General features: G+C 40.2%; 1 protein-coding gene across 9 annotated transcripts in view; it reads left to right on the top strand.

Annotated features, from left to right (window-relative positions):
• LOC124263350 (ralBP1-associated Eps domain-containing protein 1-like) overlaps window positions 1-27,084 on the top strand; it is a 100,261-nt gene that overhangs the window by 45,224 nt on the left and 27,953 nt on the right. For all 9 annotated transcript variants that reach the window (XM_046697929.1, XM_046697931.1, XM_046697933.1 and 6 more), the window contains exons 3-5: window positions 23,578-23,622; window positions 24,979-25,039; window positions 26,665-26,797. In XM_046697929.1, the coding sequence (XP_046553885.1) occupies window positions 23,578-23,622; window positions 24,979-25,039; window positions 26,665-26,797 (239 nt within the window). The remainder of the gene's footprint in view (window positions 1-23,577; window positions 23,623-24,978; window positions 25,040-26,664; window positions 26,798-27,084) is intronic.

Genomic DNA, 27,084 nt, shown 5'->3' on the forward strand with positions numbered 1-27,084 from the left:
TCAAAACACTAGCATGTATTTTTAGGGCCTTTGTATGTAGAAAATAGTATCTGCATGGATAATCACCGTCAAACACTCTGGCTTCCTATATATCACAATACATATTACAGTCCAGGTAAGTGCATTGGAATATATTGCAATACAATTTATTTGCCAATTCACAGCTCTACTGATCAGAGACTTGTTTTGTGTAAAGGCTGCTTCTATAAAATGTATCTAATATACGACAAAAGGCTTTTAACAATACCAGACACTTGTCCTGGACGTGAATAGTTTGCAGCCCCCAACAGGTTTGTAGGTGAGAAGAGTCTGGAGATGTGTCATGGCGGATTCTTAGAGGAAATCTACAATACAATCCAGTTACTGAAATGTTCTTCCCTGCAGAGATTTCTTGACAGTACAGGTTCTCAGTATCCCGTGCTAATATATTTTGATCAACTTAGTAAATGTTTCTCTCCCATGTGGATTCCAGGACTGAATAGTTGCTCATTACCCAGTGCTAATGTATCAGTTCTGTTACTAAAATGTTCTCGATCACATTGATTCTAGGACAGAATAGATCTCTGGTACCTTAGTAAATGCTAATATTATGATCCATAATTCACCTGATGAAGGAGTAAGAATATACGCTGAGACATCTTGCTCCTCACTGTACAGAAGTTGACATCCATAACCTTTTCAGAAAGTATAGAAAATAAAGTGCTGGTATATGTACTTTACTGAGAAAGTGTAATCTCAAATATGACCTGCTTGCATTTGACCACTTTCTTAATGGCATTGTGTATTCATAGCTTTTGTCTGGGAGAACCAAGCCAATTTACACTTGTCAGAGGTGTACACAAAGTATGTGATCTAGACTAGCTGTTGTCAGGTTTCCATTATTGTGGAAGTTGTGGTGGCTGAGTGGGTTAGATCTCTGAGTTGGTGTGTGGTGATCAGGTGACTGACCAAAGTGTGGTTTGGAATTCTGAATGGGACTCAATCCAAAAAGGTAGAAGAATCTGTACTTGTGTCATCACAAGTATAACATACGTTTCTTAACTTTTCCCCCTTTATTTTGATCCATTAAGTAAGCTGATTGACCTTGTATGTATTCCAGGACACAACAGATCCTCTTCACACACTGATGATTTATTGTGATCCAGTTTTTGATGGTACAGTCATCCCTCGTAATAACGCTCTTCGTGATACTGCGGATTCGGTTAAACCATGGGTTCATCCGTGGCTCCCATAAAAAAGTTGCCAAGTGATCACACATATTCACGTCATCGAAAATAGCACATCAACAAATCTGCTGTTGAGCTCTGTTTAATCACGTTGTAAACTAGTGAAATTCAGTGCGGATTGCATTTAACAGTGTTTATTGTACATATCCATGGTATTTCAGATGCTTAAACCATGCAAGGCTTTTCTCAATAATAATAGATGAACAGCAAAACATCATAATAACTTTATCATAAAGACATGTCATCAGCCGAGTACTTACAACGTTTGCTGTGATGCAACACACTGCTTAATTGCGCGGGTAAACACCGCCATCGGAGAATGTATGATGTCAGAAAACACATTTTATTTGATTAAATGCAATCCCATTTTCATTCATTAAAACTGTTTACAATAACAACGGAGAAGCCGTGAATGAAATGGCATTACCTCATTCCATACAACGTCCGCTTACCACATTCGTGAGGGTCTGTTTTTCACATATTTCTCAGTAATCACGGACAGATTACAGCCTTGTCATCCATTGACCCCAAGACCCGCGTTATTGATGCATTGAAGTCATATTTGACAATAAATTGCCAACATTTTGTTTTTACAATCAAAGTGGCACGCTACTGCAGGAAGTCAGCGGTGACTTGTCAAACGGTCTCCTACGTAAAATGTATCCAGCCAGGTAACCCAAAGTGCAAAGCAATGCTAATTATTATGTTAAATATGTTCGTAGAAAACATGCATTATACTTATACAATAGCAATATATAAGATCTCTGTTAGAATATCTGCTTGACATATAATTATTCTGATAATGGAATAGAAATTCTTTGATGTTATATTTTTGGATCGTTTTTAACTGAATCACCAGTACATTGGCCCAAAACATCGATCTGTGCACAGCTGATAGCTATTTCCGGCTTAGTTGAATAACAGGTAGCATGACAGGAACAACAATTGAATTATCATGTCTAGTGATGTTTGATTGCAAGTTTCATGTACATACATCTATTTTCATTTACAAAGTTTTGGGTTTTTTCACCTCCAACAATACGATATAGTTTTGACTGGGCACAATACACGAAATAGCAGTTTTGTTACATCCATGGAAAATAATGACGCTGGGGTCATCCATGGACCCCAAGCCTTTGATGACTGTATTTAAAAGTTGGAGGAAAATAAAGACCTGAGACACTATGTAATATAGTTTTGACTACAATACATAAATAGCAGTTTTGTTCATGGAAAATAACGATTTCACTTGGCCTTTGTTCGCCAAGCTATGTAATCGGGTCATCCATGGTCATCCATGGACCCCAAGACCCGCGTTATGGCAAGGGATGACTGTATTTAAAAGTTGGAGGAAAATAAAGACCTGAGACACTCATAGATAACAACTATTTATTGTGTGTAACAACGGTTCAGGGCTACTTTTCCCACTTCATTCATAATTTGTTTGCAATCGCATTACAAAAACTGTCTCCCTATTGATGACTGTTTTCTAAAATAAGACTGGCTCTTTCAATCTCTCACTCAAAAATGCATTCTTGTTTTTTTATGTTAGATAAAATTTCAGTTATTAATACTCCCCTCTACCCTCCCTTTCAACACTCCACCAACACTCCATCAGCGTAATGTTGCATGCTTACAAGGAACAAAGCACACATTACTGAAACACGAAACACACGGGGGACTCCTGTGGTTCAACTTTTTCTCCTGTTTTTGCTATGTGACCACAGTGTTATGATAAACAGCTTTTGTTTACGTTATTTTCTACCTAAAATATATTAATGTGTTGCTATTACTTTCATAACCTCATTGGTTTGATTAATGGTGTGCCTTGAGATGAACCACACGTGTGAACCCCAGCTGCATACAGAGACACAACATTGTGATTATCGCAACATGGACGTGTTGGTGAGGTGGATCACAGTGGGGCATAGACTTAGACCACATGTAGGGTGTGGGACAGACCACACTAGGGTGGTACATTATAAGTTGTTCACTGGTCCCTCGGGGCCCATGGGTTGATGTACCATCTGGCATCAATTTTTCTTTATGTTCCCCTCACCTTTCGGGCTCAGGGAACATGAAGAAACATCGATGGTACATCAACTCATGGGCACCGAGAGACCAGTGAACAACGTATTTATTTTACCGAACACCTCAATGGTAATTTGGAACTGTTTGAAGCACAGGTATTGGATCATAGTATGGAGTACCAGACGACAAGACAAGAAAAACAAATTTAGAGTTATCTACCTTCCATCCATTTGCATTCGCAAAACATTGGTAATTTCCGTACATCATACATGATTCAGTGTTACTCGATATAAAGAATTACTACTGCGAAGTACCAAATGAGTTCGGCATTACCAGTCGGGTACATAGAAAATGTTACTCACTTGGAAGTGGGGTACATTAGAAATAATAGAAGAGCGCTCAGCCAATCAGAAAACAACATTTATGTGTGAGGCAAGATAATGATCAGGGCCCCGTTTCACAAAGCTCTCGTAGCGCTACGACTGTTGTAAGTCATCTTAGGGTTACGGAAGCTTTGTGAAACGGGGCCCTGGACCCTAGAGTCTGTAGAAGTGGGGGCAGATCACAAGTAGGTATTGACAATGGTGGAGACATGTAGAGGGAGGCATGATAAGGCAAGGGCTGAGACTCTGAATGAGATATGTTGGGATGGGGCAGACCACAAGGTGTATTGACATTGATTGAGACACTGGATAAGAGTAATATTGGATTGGGAAAGCCATGGTTAAGGATTGTGCATTGCTGTTCTTTTCTACAGTTTTTCATGCGATTGCCATGATGCAGCATTAAAGTGTTAATGATTCCATTTTTACATTGTTATTTTACCACAGCAGATCAGCCCATATGTATTTGAGGTTTACAGCCAAGACAAGGTCAGATCAGAGTGTAATCCTGGACATAAGTGAAAGTCTTATTGTACCCTTGGGAAGCCTGTCAGACGTTAACTCAAGTCCAGTTCTGAAATTGATTGCTATTAACCAGTTTGAATTCGCATCTTATGAATACTGCCCATGCTTACTGACCAATTTGTACTTTTAGAAGCTGGTTTAAGTTAGATTACTTTGCCATAGTTTGAATTTATGTTTACCACAGCCAACAAACTCCACGCAGATCAGCCCATATGTATTTGAGGTTTACAGCCAAGACAAGGTCAGATCAGAGTGATTACGTTAACTCAAGTCCAGTTCTGAAATTGATTGCTATTAACCAGTTTGAATTCGGATCTTATGAATACTGCCCATGCTTACTGACCAATTTGTACTTTTAGAAGCTGGTTTAAGTTAGATTACTTTGCCATAGTTTGAATTTAGTGTGATTAAGGTCCAACTGTGTTGGAAGGTGGTTTTTTGCAGTTTGCTGGTGATGGTAATGGCCCTGTTGTACTGTATTGATGGAAGTCTCATTTTCAGAATCATTTTCAGGCTTTTTCTCGAATTCATCCCTTACTCATGTAGAAATATTCTGTTGACATGGCCGTCTGGTTCAGTAGGTAATGACATTACCTGTAAATATTTTGGACTGGTATCCAATTAATAGTTATTTTTGTCTGGATAATTCATGCTGATTTCATTGTGTGGTTTTGACTGGACTATACATAGACTTGTCAGCCAAGCCAGAACTGACTACACTTAAGAAAATATGTTAACCCAGCCTAGAATGGTAAGGGTGGAAACTGGACCGTTAAAGTCAGTTAACTCCAGGAAGATGATTTGTCCCACTTGATTGACTAGAAAGACATGGCCATGATCTAGATAGGTGTGGTCCTGGGACCTTGAGGGTTTGCTCCTATAGTTGTAGAACATTTAATGGTAGTAACCTTGAACTGTAGTACAGGGGGGTTATGGCATGACCCAGTTTCCCAAAGCAGTCTTAGCACTCGACTCTCATAAGTCTATGTTAGAGAATTGGAGTTACGACCACCTTAGCAGGAAGATCGCTTTGTCCAACGACACCCAGGACCCAGTTTGACAAAGCAGTCTTAGTACTACGACTGGCGTAAATCTATGTTAAGGTATGGGAGTTACAGTAATATTACCACTATGATCGCTTTGTGGATCCAGGCCCAACACTCTGTAAGCTTCATTTCAGACACTGCACTGTCAGTGTTGATAACTCCAAAACAACAACCTGCCTGCTTGTGCTAGTTGAAGTAACTCTAGAGCAGGAGGGGTTACTTTTTCTGATTATGCATGTATTTTTATTATAAGTACCAGTTCCTATATCTATAAGTGGTTATGTTCGTTTAGTGCTCATATATCCACTGATGGATAATGTTGTGTATGCCTCTGATCAGGGAGATGATGTACATTTATTTTGCCAGCTATGGCTGTCATGGGGCTGATTTGGAGGCTATATGTCACTAGTAATTCATGCTTACTAGAAAAGCAAGTGATATGTGAATCAGGGGACCACGCTGGCACCTTTGGACCACAGCGTCATCAATAGTTGATGGATTTTCCGAAACCAATTTTGAAGTTTTGTATATAAAGCAATTCCAATTGATTTTCTTTCATTTTTTCATTCTTCCATTATATTCTCCTTGAAACAAGTTGAGAGCTACAATTTTTGTCATAGCTGGCTGATATGCAGTTGTACCCACTGGACGTGACAGAAATGAGTGAGTGAGTGAGTTTAGTTTTACGCCGCTTTTAGCAATGTTCCACCAATAACACAGCAGGGGACACCAGAAATGGGCTTCACACACTGTACCCATGTGCGGAATCGAACCCTGGACTTAGGCGTGGCGAGGGAACACTTTAACCACTAGGCTACACCACCATCCCTGACAGAAATGTATGGTTATTGGTTTTGAATACCAGTTTGTCCTGATAATGTTTCTATATTTGCCAATGGTGAGTGAGTGAGTTTAGTTTTACGCCGCTTTTAGCAATATTCCAGCAATATCATGTCGGGGGACACCAGAAATGGGCTTCACACATTGTACCCATGTGGGGAATCGAACCCAGGTCTTCGGTGTGACGAGCGAACGCTTTAACCACTCGGCTACCCCACCGACCTTATTTGCCAAGGGGCTCATGGGTTTCACCTTGATGGAGAAACATATGAGACCAGCATCACTGTGGGCTTCCTTCCTACATTAGGGGGACATGCTGTGATATAACTGGAAAACTGATATACTCGTTAACCTGAACACACTCACTCACTCATATGACTATAGTTACTATGGTTTATGGGTATAGGAAGACGATGCCTTTCGTCTGTGGGTGTTCTTTACATATTTTGAGTAGTATAGTATTAGTCTGTCATGGTGTTAGCATGGTAAGTGATTGACCTGTAGCGTGGTCTCAGGTCTTCAGTAGAGATTTCACATACTTCACACATTCTGTAGGTGTCTGTAACATGATGCTTGTCAGAGAATCCATGATGTGATGACATCACAAATTTATCCTTGCTAGTTCCTTGGAATGGAACAGTTAAGTGCAGACAAACTGTGGGCATTCCAGGTCAGAATGTGGGTGCCGAGCAACATATTCTTGTCGTAAGAAGAGTAGAATGGATGGGACAGTCTGGCTTGGTGACTTGGCTGACTTTATATCACCATATCCAAATTGCATGATTTGATTCTTGAATATTAATCACTGGATTGTCTGGTACAGATTTTAATTATTTATAGACTGACGTCATACAACTGTTATAATGGTATATGAGGCGTTACACAACACACCATATCAATAGGGACTTCACATTTCATGTAATGTGATATAAGAGTAAGCTACACTTTGTTGCTGTTCATTTATTCATTAAAAATGGGTTCAGACCACATGTATGTGTAAAGAGATTGGTGGTGGTAGTGAAAAAGCACACAGTTTATTTTTGTTCATCAAATTTCAGATTCTTGTAATGAAATGTGCATTAGGATGACACCAGGAAAATGGTGGTTAATATTGAAAAGGGACACAGTTTATTTATGTTAATCAAACTTAAGATTCTTGTAATAACATCATGTGCATTAGGAAAACACCTTTCTACCAGGAATTACATCATCTGAAACCGTCTGTAGAAAAATGTATACCAGCTGTATTAAAGCTAGAGATATGTCTTCTTGCAAGCCATAGTTACCTTGCACACATCCTGAACTTTGTATGTATCTGCAGCTTGTGGATGGGAAAAACTCTCATCCATGGAGATGAAGGATAAAACTTTCACATCCATGGATCTGCAGCAGAGTGAAAAGCCACATGGATATTAGTTTTGTAATGAGCTTAAGTCAGGACACACTGAGGCACTTCCTACATGTAAGAGTAATCTTCTCAATCTTAAACATGCAGTGTTAAAGGTATACATCAGGCGAGTTGATCTCATTGTGAGGATGTTGATTGTTTTTTGCTGGCTATCATCTCCATCACCTGGTTGTGAAGGACACTTGAAGTTTCATCGTGGAGCTGACCTTCTGAAGCAGACCTTGTCTGTAACCTGCTGCTGTACTGTTGTGTATGCAGTGTGAGTGTCACGACTAGGTGGGGCTCCCTGGTGGTCTGTAACCTGCTGCTGTACTGTTGTGTATGCAGTTTGAGTGTCACGACTAGGTGGGGCTCCCTGGTGGTCTGTAACCTGCTGCTGTACTGTTGTGTATGCAGTGTGAGTGTCAAGACTAGGTGGGGCTCCCTGTACTGTTGTGTATGCAGTGTGAGTGTCATGACTAGGTGGGGCTCCCTGGAGGTCTGTAACCTGCTGCTGTACTGTTGTGTATGCAGTGTGAGTGTCACCACTAGGTGGGGCTCCCTGGTGGTCTGTAACCTGCTGCTTTACTGTTTTGTATGCAGTGTGAGTGTCACGACTAGGTGGGGCTCCCTGGTGATCTGTAACCTGCTGCCGTACTGTTGTGTATGCAGTGTGAGTGTCACGACTAGGTGGGGCTCCCTGGTGGTCTGTAACCTGCTGCTGTACTGTTGTGTATGCAGTGTGAGTGTCATGACTAGGTGGGGCTCCCTGGTGGTCTGTAACCTGCTGCTGTACTGTTGTGTATGCAGTGTGAGTGTCATGACTAGGTGGGGCTCCCTGGTGGTCTGTTGTGTATGCAGTGCAGTGTGAGTGTCATGACTAGGTGGGGCTCCCTGGTGGTCTGTAACCTGCTGCTGTACAGTTGTGTATGCAGTGTGAGTGTCACGACTAGGTGGGGCTCCCTGGTCTGTAACCTGCTGTATGCAGTTTGTATGAGTGTCATGACTAGGTGGGGCTCCCTGGTGGTCTGTAACCTGCTGCTGTACTGTTGTGTATGCAGTGTGAGTGTCATGACTAGGTGGGGCTCCCTGGTGGTCCCTGTACTATTGTACTGCTGTGTGTGAGTGTCAGTGTCAACTAGGTGGGGCTCCCTGGTTGTCTGTAACCTGCTGCTGTACTGTTGTGTTTGCAGTGTGAGTGTCACGACTAGGTGGGGCTCCCTGGTGGTCTGTAACCTGCTGCTGTACTGTTGTGTATGCAGTTTGAGTGTCACGACTAGGTGGGGCTCCCTGGTGGTCTGTAACCTGCTGCTGTTTTGTTGTGTATGCAGTGTGAGTGTCATGACTAGGTGGGGCTCCCTGGTGGTCTGTAACCTGCTGCTGTACAGTTGTGTATGCAGTGTGAGTGTCACGACTAGGTGGGGCTCCCTGGTGATCTGTAACCTGCTGCTGTACTGTTGTGTATGCAGTTTGAGTGTCACGACTAGGTGGGGCTCCCTGGTGGTCTGTAACCTGCTGCTGTACTGTTGTGTATACAGTGTGAGTGTCAAGACTAGGTGGGGCTTCCTGGAGGTCTGTAGCCTGCTGCTGTACTGTTGTGTATGCAGTGTGAGTGTCAAGACTAGGTGGGGCTCCCTGGTGGTCTGTAACCTGCTGCTGTACTGTTGTGTATGCAGTGTGAGTGTCATGACTAGGTGGGGCTCCCTGTACTGTTGTGTATGCAGTTTGAGTGTCATGACTAGGTGGGGCTCCCTGGTGGTCTGTAACCTGCTACTGTACTGTTGTGTATGCAGTGTGAGTGTCATGACTAGGTGGGGCTCCCTGGTGGTCTGTAACCTGCTGCTGTACTGTTGTGTATGCAGTGTGAGTGTCATGATGGTGGGGCTCCCTGGAGGTCTGTAACCTGCTGCTGTACTGTTGTGTATGCAGTGTGAGTGTCATGACTAGGTGGGGCTCCCTGGTGGTCTGTAACCTGCTGCTGTACTGTTGTGTATGCAGTGTGAGTGTCATGACGGTGGGGCTCCCTGGTGGTCTGTAACCTGCTACTGTACTGTTGTGTATGCAGTGTGAGTGTCATGACTAGGTGGGGCTCCCTGGAGGTCTGTAACCTGCTGCTGTACTGTTGTGTATGCAGTGTGAGTGTCACGACTAGGTGGGGCCCCCTGGTGATCTGTAACCTGCTGCTGTACTGTTGTGTATGCAGTGTGAGTGTCAAGACTAGGTGGGGCTCCCTGTACTGTTGTGTATGCAGTTTGAGTGTCCTGACTAGGTGGTGGGGCTCCCTGGTGGTCTGTAACCTGCTACTGTACTGTTGTGTATGCAGTGTGAGTGTCATGACTGGTGGGGCTCCCTGGTGGTCTGTAACCTGCTGCTGTACTGTTGTGTATGCAGTGTGAGTGTCATGACTAGGTGGGGCTCCCTGGTGGTCTGTAACCTGCTGCTGTACTGTTGTGTATGCAGTGTGAGTGTCATGACTAGGTGTGGGGGCCCCTGGTGGTCTGTAGCCTGCTGCTGTACTGTTGTGTATGCAGTGTGAGTGTCAAGACTAGGTGGGGCTCCCTGTACTGTTGTGTATGCAGTTTGAGTGTCACGACTAGGTGGGGCTCCCTGGTGGTCTGTAACCTGCTGCTGTACTGTTGTGTATGCAGTGTGAGTGTCACGACTAGGTGGGGCTCCCTGGTTGTCTGTAACCTGCTGCTGTACTGTTGTGTATGCAGTGTGAGTGTTATGAATAGGTGGGGCTCCCTGGTGGTCTGTAACCTGCTGCTGTACTGTTGTGTATGCAGTGTGAGTGTCACGACTAGGTGGGGCTCCCTGGTTGTCTGTAACCTGCTGCTGTACTGTTGTGTATGCAGTGTGAGTGTTATGAATAGGTGGGGCTGAAGGCTAGTTTAAAGGTTAATAGGAAATAATATAAATCCTATTACATATTTGTTTACCTTTATTACTTAGATTTGCTATTGATTGTTAGAAGGATATAAGTTTTTGAAGATTACCAGGATACATCAGTCAAGAGTATCTGTGTTGCTGACCTTTGTGCAGACCAAATGTGAGAATATCAGGGCTAGACACATTAGCCCTTGGAATAGTGAAAATATGAGAGTCTGACTTTAGCCACAAGTCTAAAGCTGAGTAAAAAAGTTATTTTTATAAGATATGATGTTAAGAGTTTATACAGTAAAGATGAGATCCCTTGAAAATGAAGCCAAGAGACAGATTTAGACCAGTAGACTCAAATGTTTTGGCACAGACTGCAGATGACTCTTCAATCACATGTGGTTATATTATGACAGGTCAGGCCTGATGACAAGGTCACCATGAGTTCTGGACAACTTGGACATTATAAGTTGTTCACTGGTCTCGAGGGGGGCATGGGTTGATGTACCCTCGATGTTTGTTTATGTATCCTGAGCCTGAGGGTACATCAACCCATGGGCCCCGAGGGACCAGTCAACAACCTATTTATCTTACCGAACACCTTAATGTTAATGTAAATTGTTTGAAGCACGGGTACAAATCTTTTTGTAGCCATCGCTAGATTTTGCTGACAAGAAAAACTGATTTAGAGTTATCTCCCTTCCATCGATTTGCATTCGAGATAAAGAATTACTGCCACGAAGTACAGAATGAGTTGCCATTGACAGCGGGGTACATTGAAGTGTTACTCACTTGTAAGTGGGGTACATTGAAAATAATAGAAGAGCGCTCAGCCAATCAGAAAGCGACATTTATGTGTGAGGTAAGATAAGACCAGTGGTACATCTCCCTGAATAGGTCCCTAGGCAACGTTGGATCTGTCGTCTGACCTGTGACTTGTTGTGAGATCCATGTATACCCCAGTAGACTGTTGCACATGCTGTCAGTCTCTGGTTTCCCTGGTCCAGACTTGATCATTTACAGTTTGCTTTGATCTAACTGAAGTATACACATTCAGTCACTGTGTAACTTAGCCTGACGATCACACAGCCAGCTTATTAGATCTGCTGCCTGGTGAACAGTAGTCAAGACCTACCAAAAGAGTTGTCTCCCTTTGCTATACAAAGTTTACTGCTTCAGGGTGTTCAAGTTTCAGGTTCTTTTCTTGATCGTTAACAGACTTTGAAAGGCATGGTAACAGCCCCCATGAAATCTCTACCTGTTTTTTTAAACAAGAAATCCTTGTTCAAAGTTCAAGTTTTGAAGTAGGTAATAAAGGAAGAGACTGGTTGTAAAATTTATTAATAATGTGTGTATTACATCTCGGATGTAGAAATGAGCTGTAAATCCTCCAAGGCACACTTTTGTAAAAAGCTGATCTGTAGCCCCTGCTTGTGACATATGGAAACATTAGTCTTGAACAAGGAATGGATGAACAAGGAATGGATGAACATTGGACTGTTTGAACATAACTCTTAAATGATTTTACTGTACTTAGATTTTAATAGTGATATTGTGTGGAGTAAAATTTTCAATGGAAAGGGTAACCAGAAGACTGGTAATCTGTCTCACAGTCCCTGAACCATATTATTTTCCTACTGCTTAGCCCTCCCAGCAATGCTAAAGCCTTACATTAAGTCTAGATTTCTCCAGGTTCTGAATCTCTGGTGTCAATGGGCTCCTTTTCAATTTCAATGGGTTTATTTGTTACAATCAAAATTATATATATTCAGAGACTAAGCGTTAGTCTAGAAGACTGGTTGGAGTTTGTTTTTCTGTACTCATCATTCTTAATGACTTGTGACTAGTTAGTTCCTAGCACAGGTGTATTAGAAAGCCTAGTTTGTAAGTGTGGCTGTGAAGTGTGCCTACAGCAGCCACTTGACTGACAGCTGGATGATTGATGGGTTCCTGTGTACAGGTGAAAGGATCGACCTAGGGGTAGACAAGTTGAACATCATCAACAGCAGGCTGACAACAGGGCTGGTGTGTTGGTAACCATATGTGTTGGTAACCATATGCTGGCTCTTCTTGAAGGAAAAGATGAAAGCATGTATTACACTGACTTGTAGGAATGTATCAGATGTATTGTTGGGATGCTTCATAGGAATGTCTACTTGGGAGTGGTATCATTGGCATGTATCAAAGGAATGTATGGGAATGTATTGTAGAGATTTATCATAAGGATTTATCATAGGGATTTATCAATGATGTATCCAAATAATGTATCATGGGAATGTATCAAAGGAGTGTATCAAGGAGTGAGTGAGTGAGTTTAGTTTTACACTGCACTCAGCAATATTCCAGCTATATGGGGGCAGTCTGTAAATAATCGAGTCTGAACCAGACAATCCAGTGATCAACAGCATGAGCATCGATCTGCGCAATTGGGAACCGATGACATGTGTCAACCAAGTCAGCGAGACTGACCACCTGATCCTGTTAGTCACCTCTTACGACAAGCATGGGTAACTGAAGATCAATATTCTAACCCGGACCTTCACAGGTAGAGAGTATCAAGGGCATGTATCTGAATAATATATCATGGGGATGTATTGGTATGTCCATAGGATGTAGTGTCTGGGTGTGATATAGGAATGTGGCACTTGGATGTATTATGGAGATGTATCATAGATGCAATCAAAGGATATAGCGCATGGATGTAATATAGGGATGTAACATTGAGGTGTAATATAGGGATGTAACATTGAGGTGTGTTATATAGGAATGTAGCATTGGATGTAACATAGGATTGCAGCATGTAGTGCATTATAGGAATGTAGCATTGTTTGTAACATATATAGATGCAGGATAAGAATCAGAGGTACAGATAAGCAAATATTTATGTGAAAACTCAATTCTTATTAAGTCTATTGTGTACAAGTATGCTTGACTTTTTGTAAATACTCAATAAATTTGATCTTACATGTGTACACACAAAAATGTCTAATCATAGCTTGCGTACTGGTGCAGAGATAAAAACAGAGGTATATTCAGAGGTTCTATTTCAACATATGAACTTGGCAACTTGCAGTCTTTCTCATCATTTCTCATATTACAGATCCAATATATATAACATTTAAACTTTATTAGATTTTAACAATTAATGGAAAATAGCAGAATACCCAATTGAGTTTGAGTGAGGTGGGTATAATTTATTTGGTTTCTCAAAAGAAATTTAGGATACCCAATTGAGATGAACACAAGTGAGTACATAACTCAATGACCCAAAAAGTTATCTGTAGCTCTGAGAATGTAAGAAATGGATGTAATATAGGATTGTAGGTGTAGTTCTACTCACCTCAGCAGGGTATGTCTACATTTGTCATTATGTCAGACTTGTTTACATCTTGTCAATATTGCCTACCAATCAGTTGTAAAACATGTAAAGTGGTGTATTATCCAAGCTTGATCTGACAGCATCAGCATTGACGTCACCACCATCTGGATGCCACCAACATGGGCACCAACTCACTGTGGCCTCTCCATAACATCGACAGTCAAAACCTAGTGATTGATTGTCTGTATCACTTCATTTCCCCCTTTTACTTCTGTACAGGAAATATCGGTTCAAACGTAACAGGTTGTGCTTCCCCAGACAATAAATGTTCATGAAGAAGGTGGGATGGTGCTGAAGTTGTATGCACCTTGACAGTAAACTTAATCATGTTGATAATGAGAACTATCAGCTGTTCTTAACTCGGGAATGAAGACCCTTGCCCTCTGGGGCGAAGGGCTGTGTGCTCTGTTGCAACCGGGGGAGTGTTTAACTGCAACGTTTGTTGGCTCTGTCTTCTCCAACAGGCTCAATGTAGAAAATTGATGGAAATGGATCGAACTTAACCAGATCTGATGAAATTGATGTTTATCAGTGAAGCAGGATTGTTATGTAGCAGTGGTTTTATCCTGATTGGTGAAGTGTGGTGGGGTAGTGTCGTGATTAAAGCGTTTGCTTGTCACCTGAATACTCGAGTTTGATCCCCTTAGTGGAAAAAGCTTTTTTCTAGTGCCCCGGCTGTGATAATTCCGGATGAAGTAAAACATACTCACGAACTAGACGCAGTAGATTTTAACTCCGGGAAACAAATTCACAAATAAATGCCATTTCCAAATTGGTTTACACTGAAAATGTCTATTTCTATTTATTTGAAAGCCTTGTATCAAATGTTGTGGAGAAGCTGTCATAGACCTGAAATGAGCGCAGTGAAAAAGTACGGAAATGTTTGTGTAGATTGTTATGTAGGCGTGTATGTTATTTCATGTTTTTCAGGGTTTTGCTGTATAAATAAACACAAAGGTGATTTTGTTTACATCCTTAATCACAAATTGGGTTAAGGTGTCCAGTTTAGAGGTTATGCCATGATATAGTTATGGAATACTCTACATGGTTGTTAACTATCGGTGAGGAAATACTGGCTCCATTGCCGTTGAATAGTGAGGTTGAATAGTAAGCCGTCTGGAAGAGTTTGTACTGAGAGACTGTTTATTTGTCTAGACTTCCTCTGTAGTCACAACAAAGATAGAGAGTCTATCACTGACAGGAATTAGCCAGCTATTAGGCTTGTGAATTGTTGATGTTCAAGAAATCCATCTTTACAATGCATCCTTGAACAAGATACCTGGGTGTTTTCTGGGCTGCACTGTTGCTGTGAGTTTCAGTCCTAATCCTCCTGTTTCTTGCATGTTGATATAACATTTAGCCACAATTGTCAAAATATCAACAGGCTGCTTGCTGGCCCACTCCCTGCGTGGAAAAAAATGAGATCCTGTTTCAAGAGTTATCAGTTGAACAGTGCTGGCACATAGAGAAATGCCATTTTAAAGGCTGCTGATCGGATAGCCTATGGTCGGTGTCCCATTGATTGAGGGGCAGTAAATCTTGCAATAAACGCTGCCTTGCATAAAACTTGGCCCAGATGACGCTCTGAAGTTCCTGCCTGGCTTGAATTCACACCTGACTTGTTTTGTATTGTTTCAGAGAAGATATCTTTGTATCTTTGTGTTTAATTTGAAAGTGATGCAAATTTTGGTGGAATCATTATGAATGAGCGAGTGAGTATGGTTTTAAGCTGCTTTTGGCAATATTCCAGCAATGCCATGGCGGAGTGTACCAGAAATGGGCTTCACATATTGAATCATTATGATGTTTGGAACCCAGTTCAGCTAATCTGTTAGTGTTATTTTCACAAGTTACTGTCATTATTTCAGGTGTTGTCACACATATAATTCTCAATGAATTAATGCAGTAAAATCCTGTTGCAATGAACCCAAAGGGACCATTAATTTTAGTTTGTTGTAAATGTTGTTCATTTTCGACTAAAATATACGTCCAGTGACCGAAACCCCCAACACATTCATTATATCTGAATATCTGTCAGTTGGATAGATAGGGTGGTGGGGTAGCCTAGTGGTTAAAGTGTCCGCTTGTCATGCCGAATACCAGGGTTCAATTCCCCACATAGGTACAATGTGTAAAGCCTGTTTCTGGTGTTCCAGATATTGCTGGAATATTGCGGCGTAAAACCATACTCACTCACTCACTCAGTTCGATATATACATGTTCGTTATGAACATAGTATACTGTCTCCTTTTTATGTTGTGGAATGGTTTACAAATTCTGAAGAATTTGGATTCTATAAAGCAAAGCTGAAGATAAGTTTTTCTGTGAAAACCGTACAGTTTCACCTTGTTTACTAATGCCGTTTGCTGTTTTCTTTTTTAAATTATTCATTTTGGAGATTGTCTCAGTTGTTGCTAGTTGTTTCAACTTTGACTTGACATTTCTGAAAGTGATATTGAAGATTTTTAGCCCCAAATATATATTTTGTTGAGATCCCTTGTCAACGACCACATTAAAAACGTTGACGTAATGGCATGCATCTGGAAAAAAAACAATCAAGGAATTGGTGCAAGCACTCAATTTCTCTCGCACTTATTCAGGTAATTACGGCAGTCCTTGTTTGATGTGTCTATTTTTTATCACATACAGGCCCCATGCATTTTATCTGCTTCATTCAAATAATGGGGAAAATGGTCCTCTCGGTTTCGTAGAGAAGTGATAAATGTGGAATCTGGCGTCAACCCTGATGCGTCGTCATTGTGTCAAGTCAGCATTATTCTGGCTAGTTAAGTGGAAAGTCTTCAATGAGCTTCAGTTTGAATGGCAACTGACGCAGGGTATATTTATGAATGTAGTGCAGAGAGTCTAATTCCACACTTTGATGTCTCGTGATGGAAACTGCACTAATGCAGCTTCTTCTGATGATGGCCTTTGGTTGAAGCTTTAGGACAGACTAGATAAGTCTGAATACATTGCAGGGATTGGAATTAACCTTAACAGTCTGCAAGTATGAATTGTGATAACATGTAGGGACCCCCTCCCCGCCCCATTTATCATTCACACAGGATGTTGTTGTATTATGATGGTAACACTCTTTAGTATTAATTTCTGAGGAGAATATGTTCTTTTTATTACTACATTGTGAATAGCTGCAAAAGTGCTGATACAGCGTTAAACAATATTCACTCACTCTCTCTCTCTCTCTCTCTCTCTCTCTCTCGCTAGAGCCAATTTGTTTGATCAGTTTTTAATGTTAAAAAGTTACTTGATTTCTGTGTGCTTAAGATTATTGTTTTGTCTTGGAATTTTTATCCTTCAAAGATAGAGTAGACATGCAAATAGATATATACTTTATTTGTGAATTTTATTTTGATTGGCTTGATTGGCTCTTGCTGGTTGAATCTCTTAAATGAACTAAAAATGTTTCCTAACTACCATGTGAACAGAGGCAAGCAAACCCAATAAACATACTGAAGTCAGCCACTTGACAAAATTACAGGCACCCAGACCATTCCATGAATTTGGCTGATTGAGAGTGATGTGTGATTCTACAAGATCAGGCAACTCACTCAACAAGCATCAGTGCTTGGTGTACGTTATTCCATGAACAACCCAGGGTGGTGGGGTAGCCCAGTGGTTAAAGCATCTGCTCGTCACACTGAAGACCCGGGTTCGATACCCCACATGGGTGCAATGTGTGAAGCCCATTTCTGGTGTCCCCTGCTGTGTTATTGCTGGAATATTACTAAAACTAAAAGTGCCATAAAACCATACTGACTCTCTCACTTGCTCCATGAATAACCTCATTTTAGTCCTGCTCACTCTACATGACTGTTAAATTCAGTGTCATATCAATATTTAAATACGTTCTTTACGTACCTCCATCAGAAGTTCAGAATTCAGAATGTTTGACTTCATGAATTGTTCTAGATTTAAGTAGAAAGTTACTGTAAAGTAGTGTTGGGAATTGGTTGAAATCTCATAATTGATGATTGCTTCATAGATAAAAATTGGTTAGCGTCAATTTTCAGATTTTCCTATCCAGGTTGTTATTGCAGATATGTATAACATGATGCACCTTGCTACTTTAAGTGATGTTGATATATCATGTACATAAACCTTCTGGAGTCTTCAAGAAATATTCAGTCATGACTTTTCAGTTAGTGAAGTGAGTTTTCTAAGAATTAAACAAGTTTTCAGGCCCTGACAACTTCGAAGTTATGTTCCATCGTCAAGTGTTTCAAAGACTAAAACAGCAGTTCCAAAATCATTTGTGTTCGATTATGAAAAATGTGATCGATTGCTTGGTCGTTTGGTCACTTCGACCAATCTTCGATTATTTCAATTAATCGGAACACCACTACTGTAAAGGACTCCACCCTTGATACATGATAATTTTCTAAAGTTCTGTCAAGCTATCTAAAGCATTTGTTGGATATCTGATTTGCCTAATGCAAGAGCGGGCTTTGAAACCTGCCAACAGGGATATCTGAAGGTGGGACCATGTTATTCTTATGATAAGTCTGTACAAATAGTGATTTTGGCACAAGAGATGGAAATTGATACATGGCTTGTTAAAAGAAGAGACGTGAAATTCTTCAGCACCCTGTGAGCAGTTTATGTCTGAGAATTTCCGTTTTTGTTGACATTTTCCTTCTGCCTTATCATGTTAGTCGTGTAGTTGTATGCAGTAGACTCAAATAGGTTGTGTACAGAAAGTTGCAGTTTTATGCTAGAAGACTCTTCTCACGATAACTGTTATTATTTATTGTTTGCAAATTGATAGTGTTTAAGGTCATTCATATCACAAGAGCAAAATATTGTAAATAGAATGTATTTTTGATATAAGCTGTAAGTTTTCATAAGCAAATGTTTTGAGGTGATTTGTTTGCTCTATCGGTATGCATGCTGAAGAAGATTAAGAACACCAAATTGCTCTTCAGACTTGAGTTTGATCCCAAAGGAAAGCAAAATATTGTAAATAGAATGTATTTATGATATATGCTATAATTCTTCATAAGCAAATGTCTTGAGAGGATTTCTTTGCTCTTTCAGTCTGCATGCTGAAGAAGATTAAGAACATATTTTCTTTTTTCCTATGGTAAATTTGTCTTGGCTGGTGGTTATTGCAACACACAGCCTTCAGTTGTGGGTGTTCTTGAAGTAGTATATGTCTGAATCATGTTTTTGTGCTGCTAATGTTTCAAGCCTTGTGCTCATGGGTTTCACAATAATGGTAAATGTCAATTACCTCCATCACTTCTGGCTGACTTCCTCCTTATATTTAGCTCCCACCCCATGACATAAAAACCTACTCATTAATGTTTAGGGGTGATGGGGTAGCCTAGTGGTTAAAGCATCTGCTCATCATGCTGAAGACCTGGGTTGGATTCCCTTATGGGTACAATGTGTGAAGCCAATTTCTGGTGTCCCCCCGACATGATGTTGCTGGAATATTGCTAAAAGCGATGTAAAACCTCTCACTCATTCACTCTCTTTAATGTGTACTATAATACAACTCAGTTGTATGTATCCAATATCATATTGTTTCAGGTTTATTGTCTGTGGGTAGCCTAGTGGTTAAAGTGTTGATGCATTGCTCTTTACACTTGAGTTTGATTCCAAAGGAAAGTGATTAACCTGCCAGGTTCATTTTCTATGAAATAAAGTGATGGGTTAATCACCATTGTTTGAAAAAAACTCAAGGTGTTCTCCAAATTCTCTAACAGGTGAAGGGCCAGTTGGGTGGCTTAACAGTTAAAGCTTTCACTCTTTATGATGAAACCCAGGTTCGATCCCCACATGGGTACAATACGTGAAGCCCATTTCTGAAGTTCCCTGCCATGTGATTGCTAATAGCAGCATAAAACTATAGCCACTTTTATTTATATATATTTTGTTAAATATTTTGATGAATTGAAAATATTTATTAGTAGGTTATATAATATAGATGAATGATAATAAGGATATTTATATAGCGCTAGTTCCACATTATTCAAGTGAACACTTTGTGATGTCCGTTCCTGCATGTCTGCACAAGATATTGTCATGGAAACAGCTTCTTATTCTACTGATGACGTCACCCTCGGGACAGAAATATTGATGTAGAAAATGAGACATTACTGAACATTTTGAAGCACATGTTGGTTTATGTTGTGGAATTAATTAATCCTATTCATTACTTCCTTGTCAAGGCACTTCCATCCAGTCAGAGCAGCAGGTTGGATATACCCAGATGATCTACACCTTTTGTGTAGGGAGGTCTCAAGCAGGAAATCAATGACTTGCTTTGGCATTAGGATGCACCCCACTACATAGGAAAAACTTCAGGAAGAATGATGTTTTAATATAATGTTAGACATGGTCTGTCCTGGGTAATTTTAGAGTTATGAGATTTAAGCTTAAGATCTTGTGAAACCTGTCCTTTCCTTGACAAGGCTATGACAAGGACCTCTTGACTGTCAGGGGCGGTGGAGTAGCCTAGTGGTTAAAGCTTCGCTTGTCACACCTTCAAAGGCCTGGGTTCGATTCCCACATGGGTACAATGTGTGAAGTCCATTTCTGGCATCACCTCGCCGTAATGTTGCTGGAATATTGCTAAAAGCGATTGCAAACCGTACTCACTCCCTCACTGTCCTTCCTGATTTATTGTTCTGTAATAAAGTGAATATTTGGTTGTGAATGTTTAGTCCTTAAATAATGTTTCATGTATCAGCTATTAATAGTGAACCTCTATCTCTCCAATGATTCTCCCATCTTGACATTTTGGTAAGGGGTTGTTGTGTATAATTTTCTCATAAGCGTTGGATTGAATTCTATAATAGCATGTCAATCACTAAATCTCTTGCAAGAGACAAAATGAATAATTTTGTCTTTATTGTCAGAGGGAACAACATACCTCATATTATGTCTGACTGAATGTACTTTATTTCACATACACGATGAGTCAAACCTATGCATGTATAACGTGAAGATGCCAGGCTCTCGTTGAACAAGAAACCATAGCCCTGCGTTTAAGTCTTGAGTTGGACAGTCATCCCTGAAAGGTTAAAGTGGCAGATCTTGTGGTTTTTGTCTCCAGCAACCTGTGCTTGTCATATGAGGTAACTCAGTAAATCAGTCAGTGACTTGGTCGACAGTGTTAACTGTTTCACCCTACACCTCTGTTGTTTTTTTTTCGTAATATCAATCACTGGATTTTCTTCTCAAGACTTGTTTACAGGTTACTGTGATATAGATGGGGCCAAATAAAATGTTGTGGTTCTGATTTCACCTCTTTAAAATTTAGGGTAGGTAGGTAGGATTTTTAAACTTATTTTACAATTTTTTTAGAAGTAAAGTACAAACTAATAACAGATTTATCAATGTGTAATTGTTTTTTTCAATCAAGCTTGCGGCCATCATGTCGACTTTCTCTCTCAGAATGCCTGATGTCCGTAGCAGGAAAAAACAATGGTATCTGAAAGATTATTTTATTCATACCGCTTAAAAAAAATAGGGTCGGCACTAGAATTAAAGATTTGGTCGGGTAATCGGAACCACTTTTTTTGTTTAGGCCTGAAATATTGTTTGACTGTGAGGTAAAAAATAAAATCAACTAAGATAATTCTTCTAAGACTTTTTACCTCTATTATGTCATTACCTTAAATCCTGTATTCTTACGTAAGATTTATTAAATCAATACATAATACGATTATGACATCATAAAACACCAAATCAACATCAATATTTGTATTATATCAGTGTCTGTATATATGAAACCATTATTACACATGTACTTTGTATAGAGTTTTATGAACATATAAATCCAAACTGACAAGGCTCCCTTTTTACAAACTAAATTCAGCACTAGACTGAATCTATATCGTGATAATGTGATAGAAGCTCCAGATCACTCAGAGGAGCAATGCCTTATAATACCTCTGTACTGACGCTTACGGAGAACCTTATCCTTCCACATTACAAGACTGCTTGAGATGCAGAAGTTAATTTCGACTCGGTAACTGAATCAATGGTATGGCTGTGGGTTGCGTAAATGTGTCACTGTTTCTCCATCTGTATGATAGCTTAATTAAGATAAAAAAGTTCCACTGTCTGCTGTAAGAGAAGAGATTATGAATCGAGCAAGTGGGTGTCCCTTTGTGTGAGGCTGTCGCCTTCTGCTGTGTGTGTTGGCAGTGTGGGGTTAGTGGACATTGTGTCATACTGCTGATAATATCATGGGTGGGTGATGCTCTGTGTGTGTGTGTGTGTGTGTGTTGGCAGTGTGGGGTTAGTGGACATTGTGTCATGCTGCTGATAATATCATGGGTCACGGTGATGCTCTGTCTGTGTGTGTGTGTGTGTGTGTGTGTGTGTGTGTGTGTGTTGGCAGTGTGGGGTTAGTGGACATTGTGTCATACTGCTGATAATATCATGGGTCACGGTGATGCTCTGTGTGTGCTGTGTGTGTGTGTGGCAGTGTGTGTGTGTGTGTGTGTGTGATGTGTGTGTGTGTGTGTGTGTGTTTGGCAGTGTGGGGTTAGTGGACATTGTGTCATACTGCTGATAATATGGGTCACGGTGATGCTGTGTGTGTGTGTGTGTGTGTGTGTGTGTTGGCAGTGTGGGGTTAGTGGACATTGTGTCATACTGCTGATAATATCATGGGTCACGGTGATGCTCTGTCTGTGTGTGTGTGTGTGTGTGTGTGTAGTTTGTGCAGTGTGGGGTTAGTGGACATTGTGTCATGCTGCTGATAGTGGATATGGGTCCTGCTGATAATATCATGGGTGATGGGGTGTGTGTGTGTGTGTGTGTGTGTTTTGGCAGTGTGGGGTTAGTGGACATTGTGTCATACTGCTGATAATATCATGGGTCACGGTGATGCTCTGTCTCTGTGTGTGTGTGTGTGTGTGTGTGTTTGGCAGTGTGGGGTTAGTGGACATTGTGTCATGCTGCTGATAATATCATGGGTCACTGTGATGCTCTGTCTGTGTGTGTGTGTGTGTGTGTGTGTTGGCAGTGTGGGGTTAGTGGACATTGTGTGTACTGCTGTGTGTGTGTGTGTGTGTGTGTGTGTGTGTGTGTGTGTGTGTGTGTGTTGGCAGTGTGGGGTTAGTGGACATTGTGTCATGCTGCTGATAATATCATGGGTCACTGTGATGCTGGAGCTTCTGGGTCAGTTATTACGTCGCTTTGTTGGCTGATGATATTATTGGGATAAATCAGGAAGCTTATAGATATTGCTGGGCTGAAAACTAATTGTGTGAATCAAAGTACCACTGATGAGGAGATAAATGATTTAGACCAAAATAGTGAATCGGGCGGAATAAGACTTCTTCTGGGTACTGTTGCTGAAGCAGTGCTGGGTTAAATGATTGATATCTGCTGCTGTGGTCATGGGGCTTCATGATGGTGACGCTTCTTGGATGATTGTGATGGTGATGATGATGATGATGATGATGATGATAACGATGATGATGACAATGATGACAATGACAATGGAGATGATCAATGATGATATTAGATGCTGAAATGGTTAAACAATTGATGATGATGGTGATGCATATGATGATGACGACAACAACAATGATGATGACAATGATGACAATGACAATGGAGATGATCAATGATGATATTAGATGCTGAAATGGTGAAACAATTGATGATGATGATGACGACGACAATGACCACGGCAACGATCATGATGACGATGATGACAGAACTTGAAGAGTGTAGACATTGATTGATGAAGCTTAATATAATAACAACTGTCTCAATTTTTCAATTTGGGATGATGATTGTGGTGGACATCTATTGATGCAGAATCATACAGTGTTCATGTCATTGAAAATGTGTATCTTTGTTGAACTTGCATCAATTAATTTTTTTTTTTTCACAGGTGTAGAAATAGCTTTGCCAAAGTTTACGAAAGTCAACGAACAAGGTAATATCCCATTTTCCTTTCTTATCATCAGTATTTATTGTTCAGTGTGTTTTGTTCATTAGTAAGCATCAATGAAGTGCTAGACATGTATTGACATAATTATGTCTGAAAATATACCTAAGGCAATCAACATTTTATGCAAATAACTTTTCAGTTAGGAATGTGAAATAACATAGATTGTGTTTTATCAAAAGTGTCAAAAATTTAATTGAAATAAAGTTACAGAATCTGTATGTATACTTTGGTTTTTATATAGATGTTCAATTTGAAAACATTCTGAAAATACATAATTCAGGTTAATTTCAGTATAACTATTATGAAGGGCCAAATGCAGATATATGTTGTACAATGTTTTGTGTTGTCAGATTTGTGTGATGAAAAAATAGGCATGTGTTATAATAACATCTTATAGATGTGTGTGTTATGTATTCTATTAGTAATACAGGTGTTTTGTGTCCTGTATATCAAGCAATGTTCTGTTTTCTGTCATCAGAATGGTTAAACATAGTCTTACAGTAGAAGATACATGTGCAGATTTGTTTGTGATACCAAACTATGCATTGTATTGAACAGAATTATGGGGACTCAGGACTTGCTCAGGGGAGATTACTCTAGTTGTCTGCTATTTGCAGTGTTTAGCCAACATGAGAAGTTCATATCATGTATGTAACTGCATGTTTTAACAAATAAGGCAATTTCATACTCAACAGTTTCAGTATATACAAGTTTCCATTGAAATTCAAAATGGCAAATATGTATGATAAGACAAAGATACTAAGATCTACATGTCTAGGAAGTAATGAAATTGTAACAGAAGGGTACTTGATGTATTTCATGGACATAATGCTGGCTGCTATTTTAAAACAAGAAGGAAGTAATGTGTTGAAATGCTCATTGTAAGCTGGCTATACCAGGGAAATGGACTATGACTTGAGTTTAACCCTTGAGCTACCTAAGTCCAGAAATGTAAACCCTTAAAGCCATATCAATAATACTCTAAACGGAAGAGAAAGAGGAAACTTTCAAAATTACCATCAGTTTCAAGATGGATAAAAAATATTCTTGGCAAACTGAGATTTCACATGACTGGGATTGTCCTGATGTAGGGGCGATGGGGTTGCCTAGTGGTTAAAGCGTTGGCTTGTCACGCTGAAGACCCGGGTTTGAATCCCCACATGGGTACAATGTGTGAAGCCCATTTCTGGTGTCCCCAGCCGTGATGTTGCTGGAATATTGCTAAAAGCGGCATAAAACCAAACTCAGTCAGTCAGTCCTGATGTACACTTGAGATAAAATATATTTCTGTCCGTGTGTTGTGGTGATGTACAGTAAACTAACGGGTTTGTTGTGTTTCAGGTGAGAGAAGATGGCCCTCAGCCGCCTCTGACCAGGAGGGTGGACCGGTCACTGCAGATGGGTGAGTGAGGGTTTCAGTGTTCTCACATTTTTACTTGGCGAAAGGATAATGTTTTCTTGTGGAAATACTTCCTGCCAAACACTGATCTTTCTGTTTCAGCTTCTGGTGAACTTGACCAAAGTTCGGTCACTTTTAGAAATATTGTTTTCAGATTCTATTCACCTATTCATATATTAACTATTCTGAAGTTAGCATTACAATATATATTACCTATGTAACCAGTTTCAATTGGCGTGTGATAATTAGTATTTTGTTCACTTTTCTTGACTACACTTGGGATACATTGCATGAATGTTGGCCACTTGAATTGAACAGACTTTGAGCTTCAGTAAATGATAATGCCTTGAAATATATTTACCTTTGTTGTACTTATATAGATGCACTTTGTCCTTAGCATGGTGTTATTACTTAGAAATTCCAATAAAATCCAAATAACGTGTGGTAAGCCACAGTGGAGGTCAAAATAATGAGTGGTAAGCCACAGTGGAGGTCAGGGCAACACTAGCCAAGAAACATTTTAATCAACAATAACATCCAGTGTTTGACAGACAATTTTCAACATTCAGATCATAATTTTACGATTTCTATTGACTTTGACTTTGTAATTGTTCGTGATTGATCATGCAATGATCAATACTGCAAGGAAGGTTTGAGTGTTAGACTTGTGATGAAACAGTAAGGTGATGTCAGTGTTACAGTAAGGTGATGTCAGTGTTACAGTAAGGTGATGTCAGTGTTACAGTAAGCTTATGTCAGTGCTACAGTAAGGTGATGTCAGTGCTACATTAATGTGATGTCAGTGTTACAGTAAGGTGATGTTAGTGTTACTGTAAGGTGATGTCAGTGTTACAGTAAGGTGATGTCAGTGTTACTGTAAGGTGATGTCAGTGTTACAGTAAGGTGATGTCAGTGTTACAGTAAGGTGATGTCAGTGTTACAGTAAGGTGATGTCAGTGTTACAGTAAGGTGATGATGTCAGTGTTACAGTAATGTGATTATGTCAGTGTTACAGTAAGGTGATGTCAGTGTTACAGTAAGGTGATGTCAGTGTTACAGTAAGGTGATGTCAGTGTTACAGTAAGGTGATGTCAGTGTTACAGTAAGGTGATGTCAGTGTTACAGTAAGGTGATGTCAGTGTTACAGTAAGGTGATGTCAGTGTTACAGTAAGGTGATGTCAGTGTTACAGTAAGGTGATGTCAGTGTTACAGTAAGGTGATGTCAGTGTTACAGTAAGGTGATGTCAGTGTTACAGTAAGGTGATGTCAGTGTTACAGTAAGGTGATGTCAGTGTTACAGTAAGGTGATGTCAGTGTTACAGTAAGGTGATGTCAGTGTTACAGTATGTCAGTGTTACAGTAAGGTGATGTCAGTGTTACTGTAAGGTGATGTCAGTGTTACAGTAAGGTGATGTCAGTGTTACAGTAAGGTGATGTCAGTGTTACAGTAAGGTGATGTCAGTGTTACAGTAAGGTGATGTCAGTGTTACAGTAAGGTGATGTCAGTGTTACAGTAAGGTGATGTCAGTGTTACAGTAAGGTGATGTCAGTGTTACAGTAAAGTGATGCCAGTGTTACAGTAAGGTGATGTCAGTGTTACAGTAAGGTGATGTTGTCAATGTTACAGTAAAGTCAGTGGCGCGGCGGGCCAGCTTCCTCCACCCCCTTCAGCAAAGAAGTCCCACACACGGAGTTTGTCCGGGCAGTACCGTGGGGTCGTCACGGAGGGACAGCAGCCATTCAATGCACAACAGCCACAAGTGAGTATTTCTATTGTGTAATAAATCACAACAGTGATATATATGTGAAATTAACCATAATGCATCATTTACTGCATTTTACTATTAGAGGTCATTTATGTGTGATGCCAGGGTTTGTTAAGGTACGTAGCTCATCTGATGGTCTGGCCATCTCAGGAGTGAATGAATGTTGAGTTTACATCTTAAAGGTTTGAAGTTACAGAGGAAACACTACTACGATAATTGGGTTGAAAATGTAAAACCTTGTGTTGGAGAAAAGCCCTGAGGCGGACAATGCAAAACTTGAA

Source organism: Haliotis rubra, unplaced genomic scaffold (genome assembly GCF_003918875.1).
Source record: "Haliotis rubra isolate DU_JTF1 unplaced genomic scaffold, ASM391887v1 Scf88, whole genome shotgun sequence".
Taxonomy (NCBI): Eukaryota; Metazoa; Mollusca; class Gastropoda; order Lepetellida; family Haliotidae; genus Haliotis; species Haliotis rubra.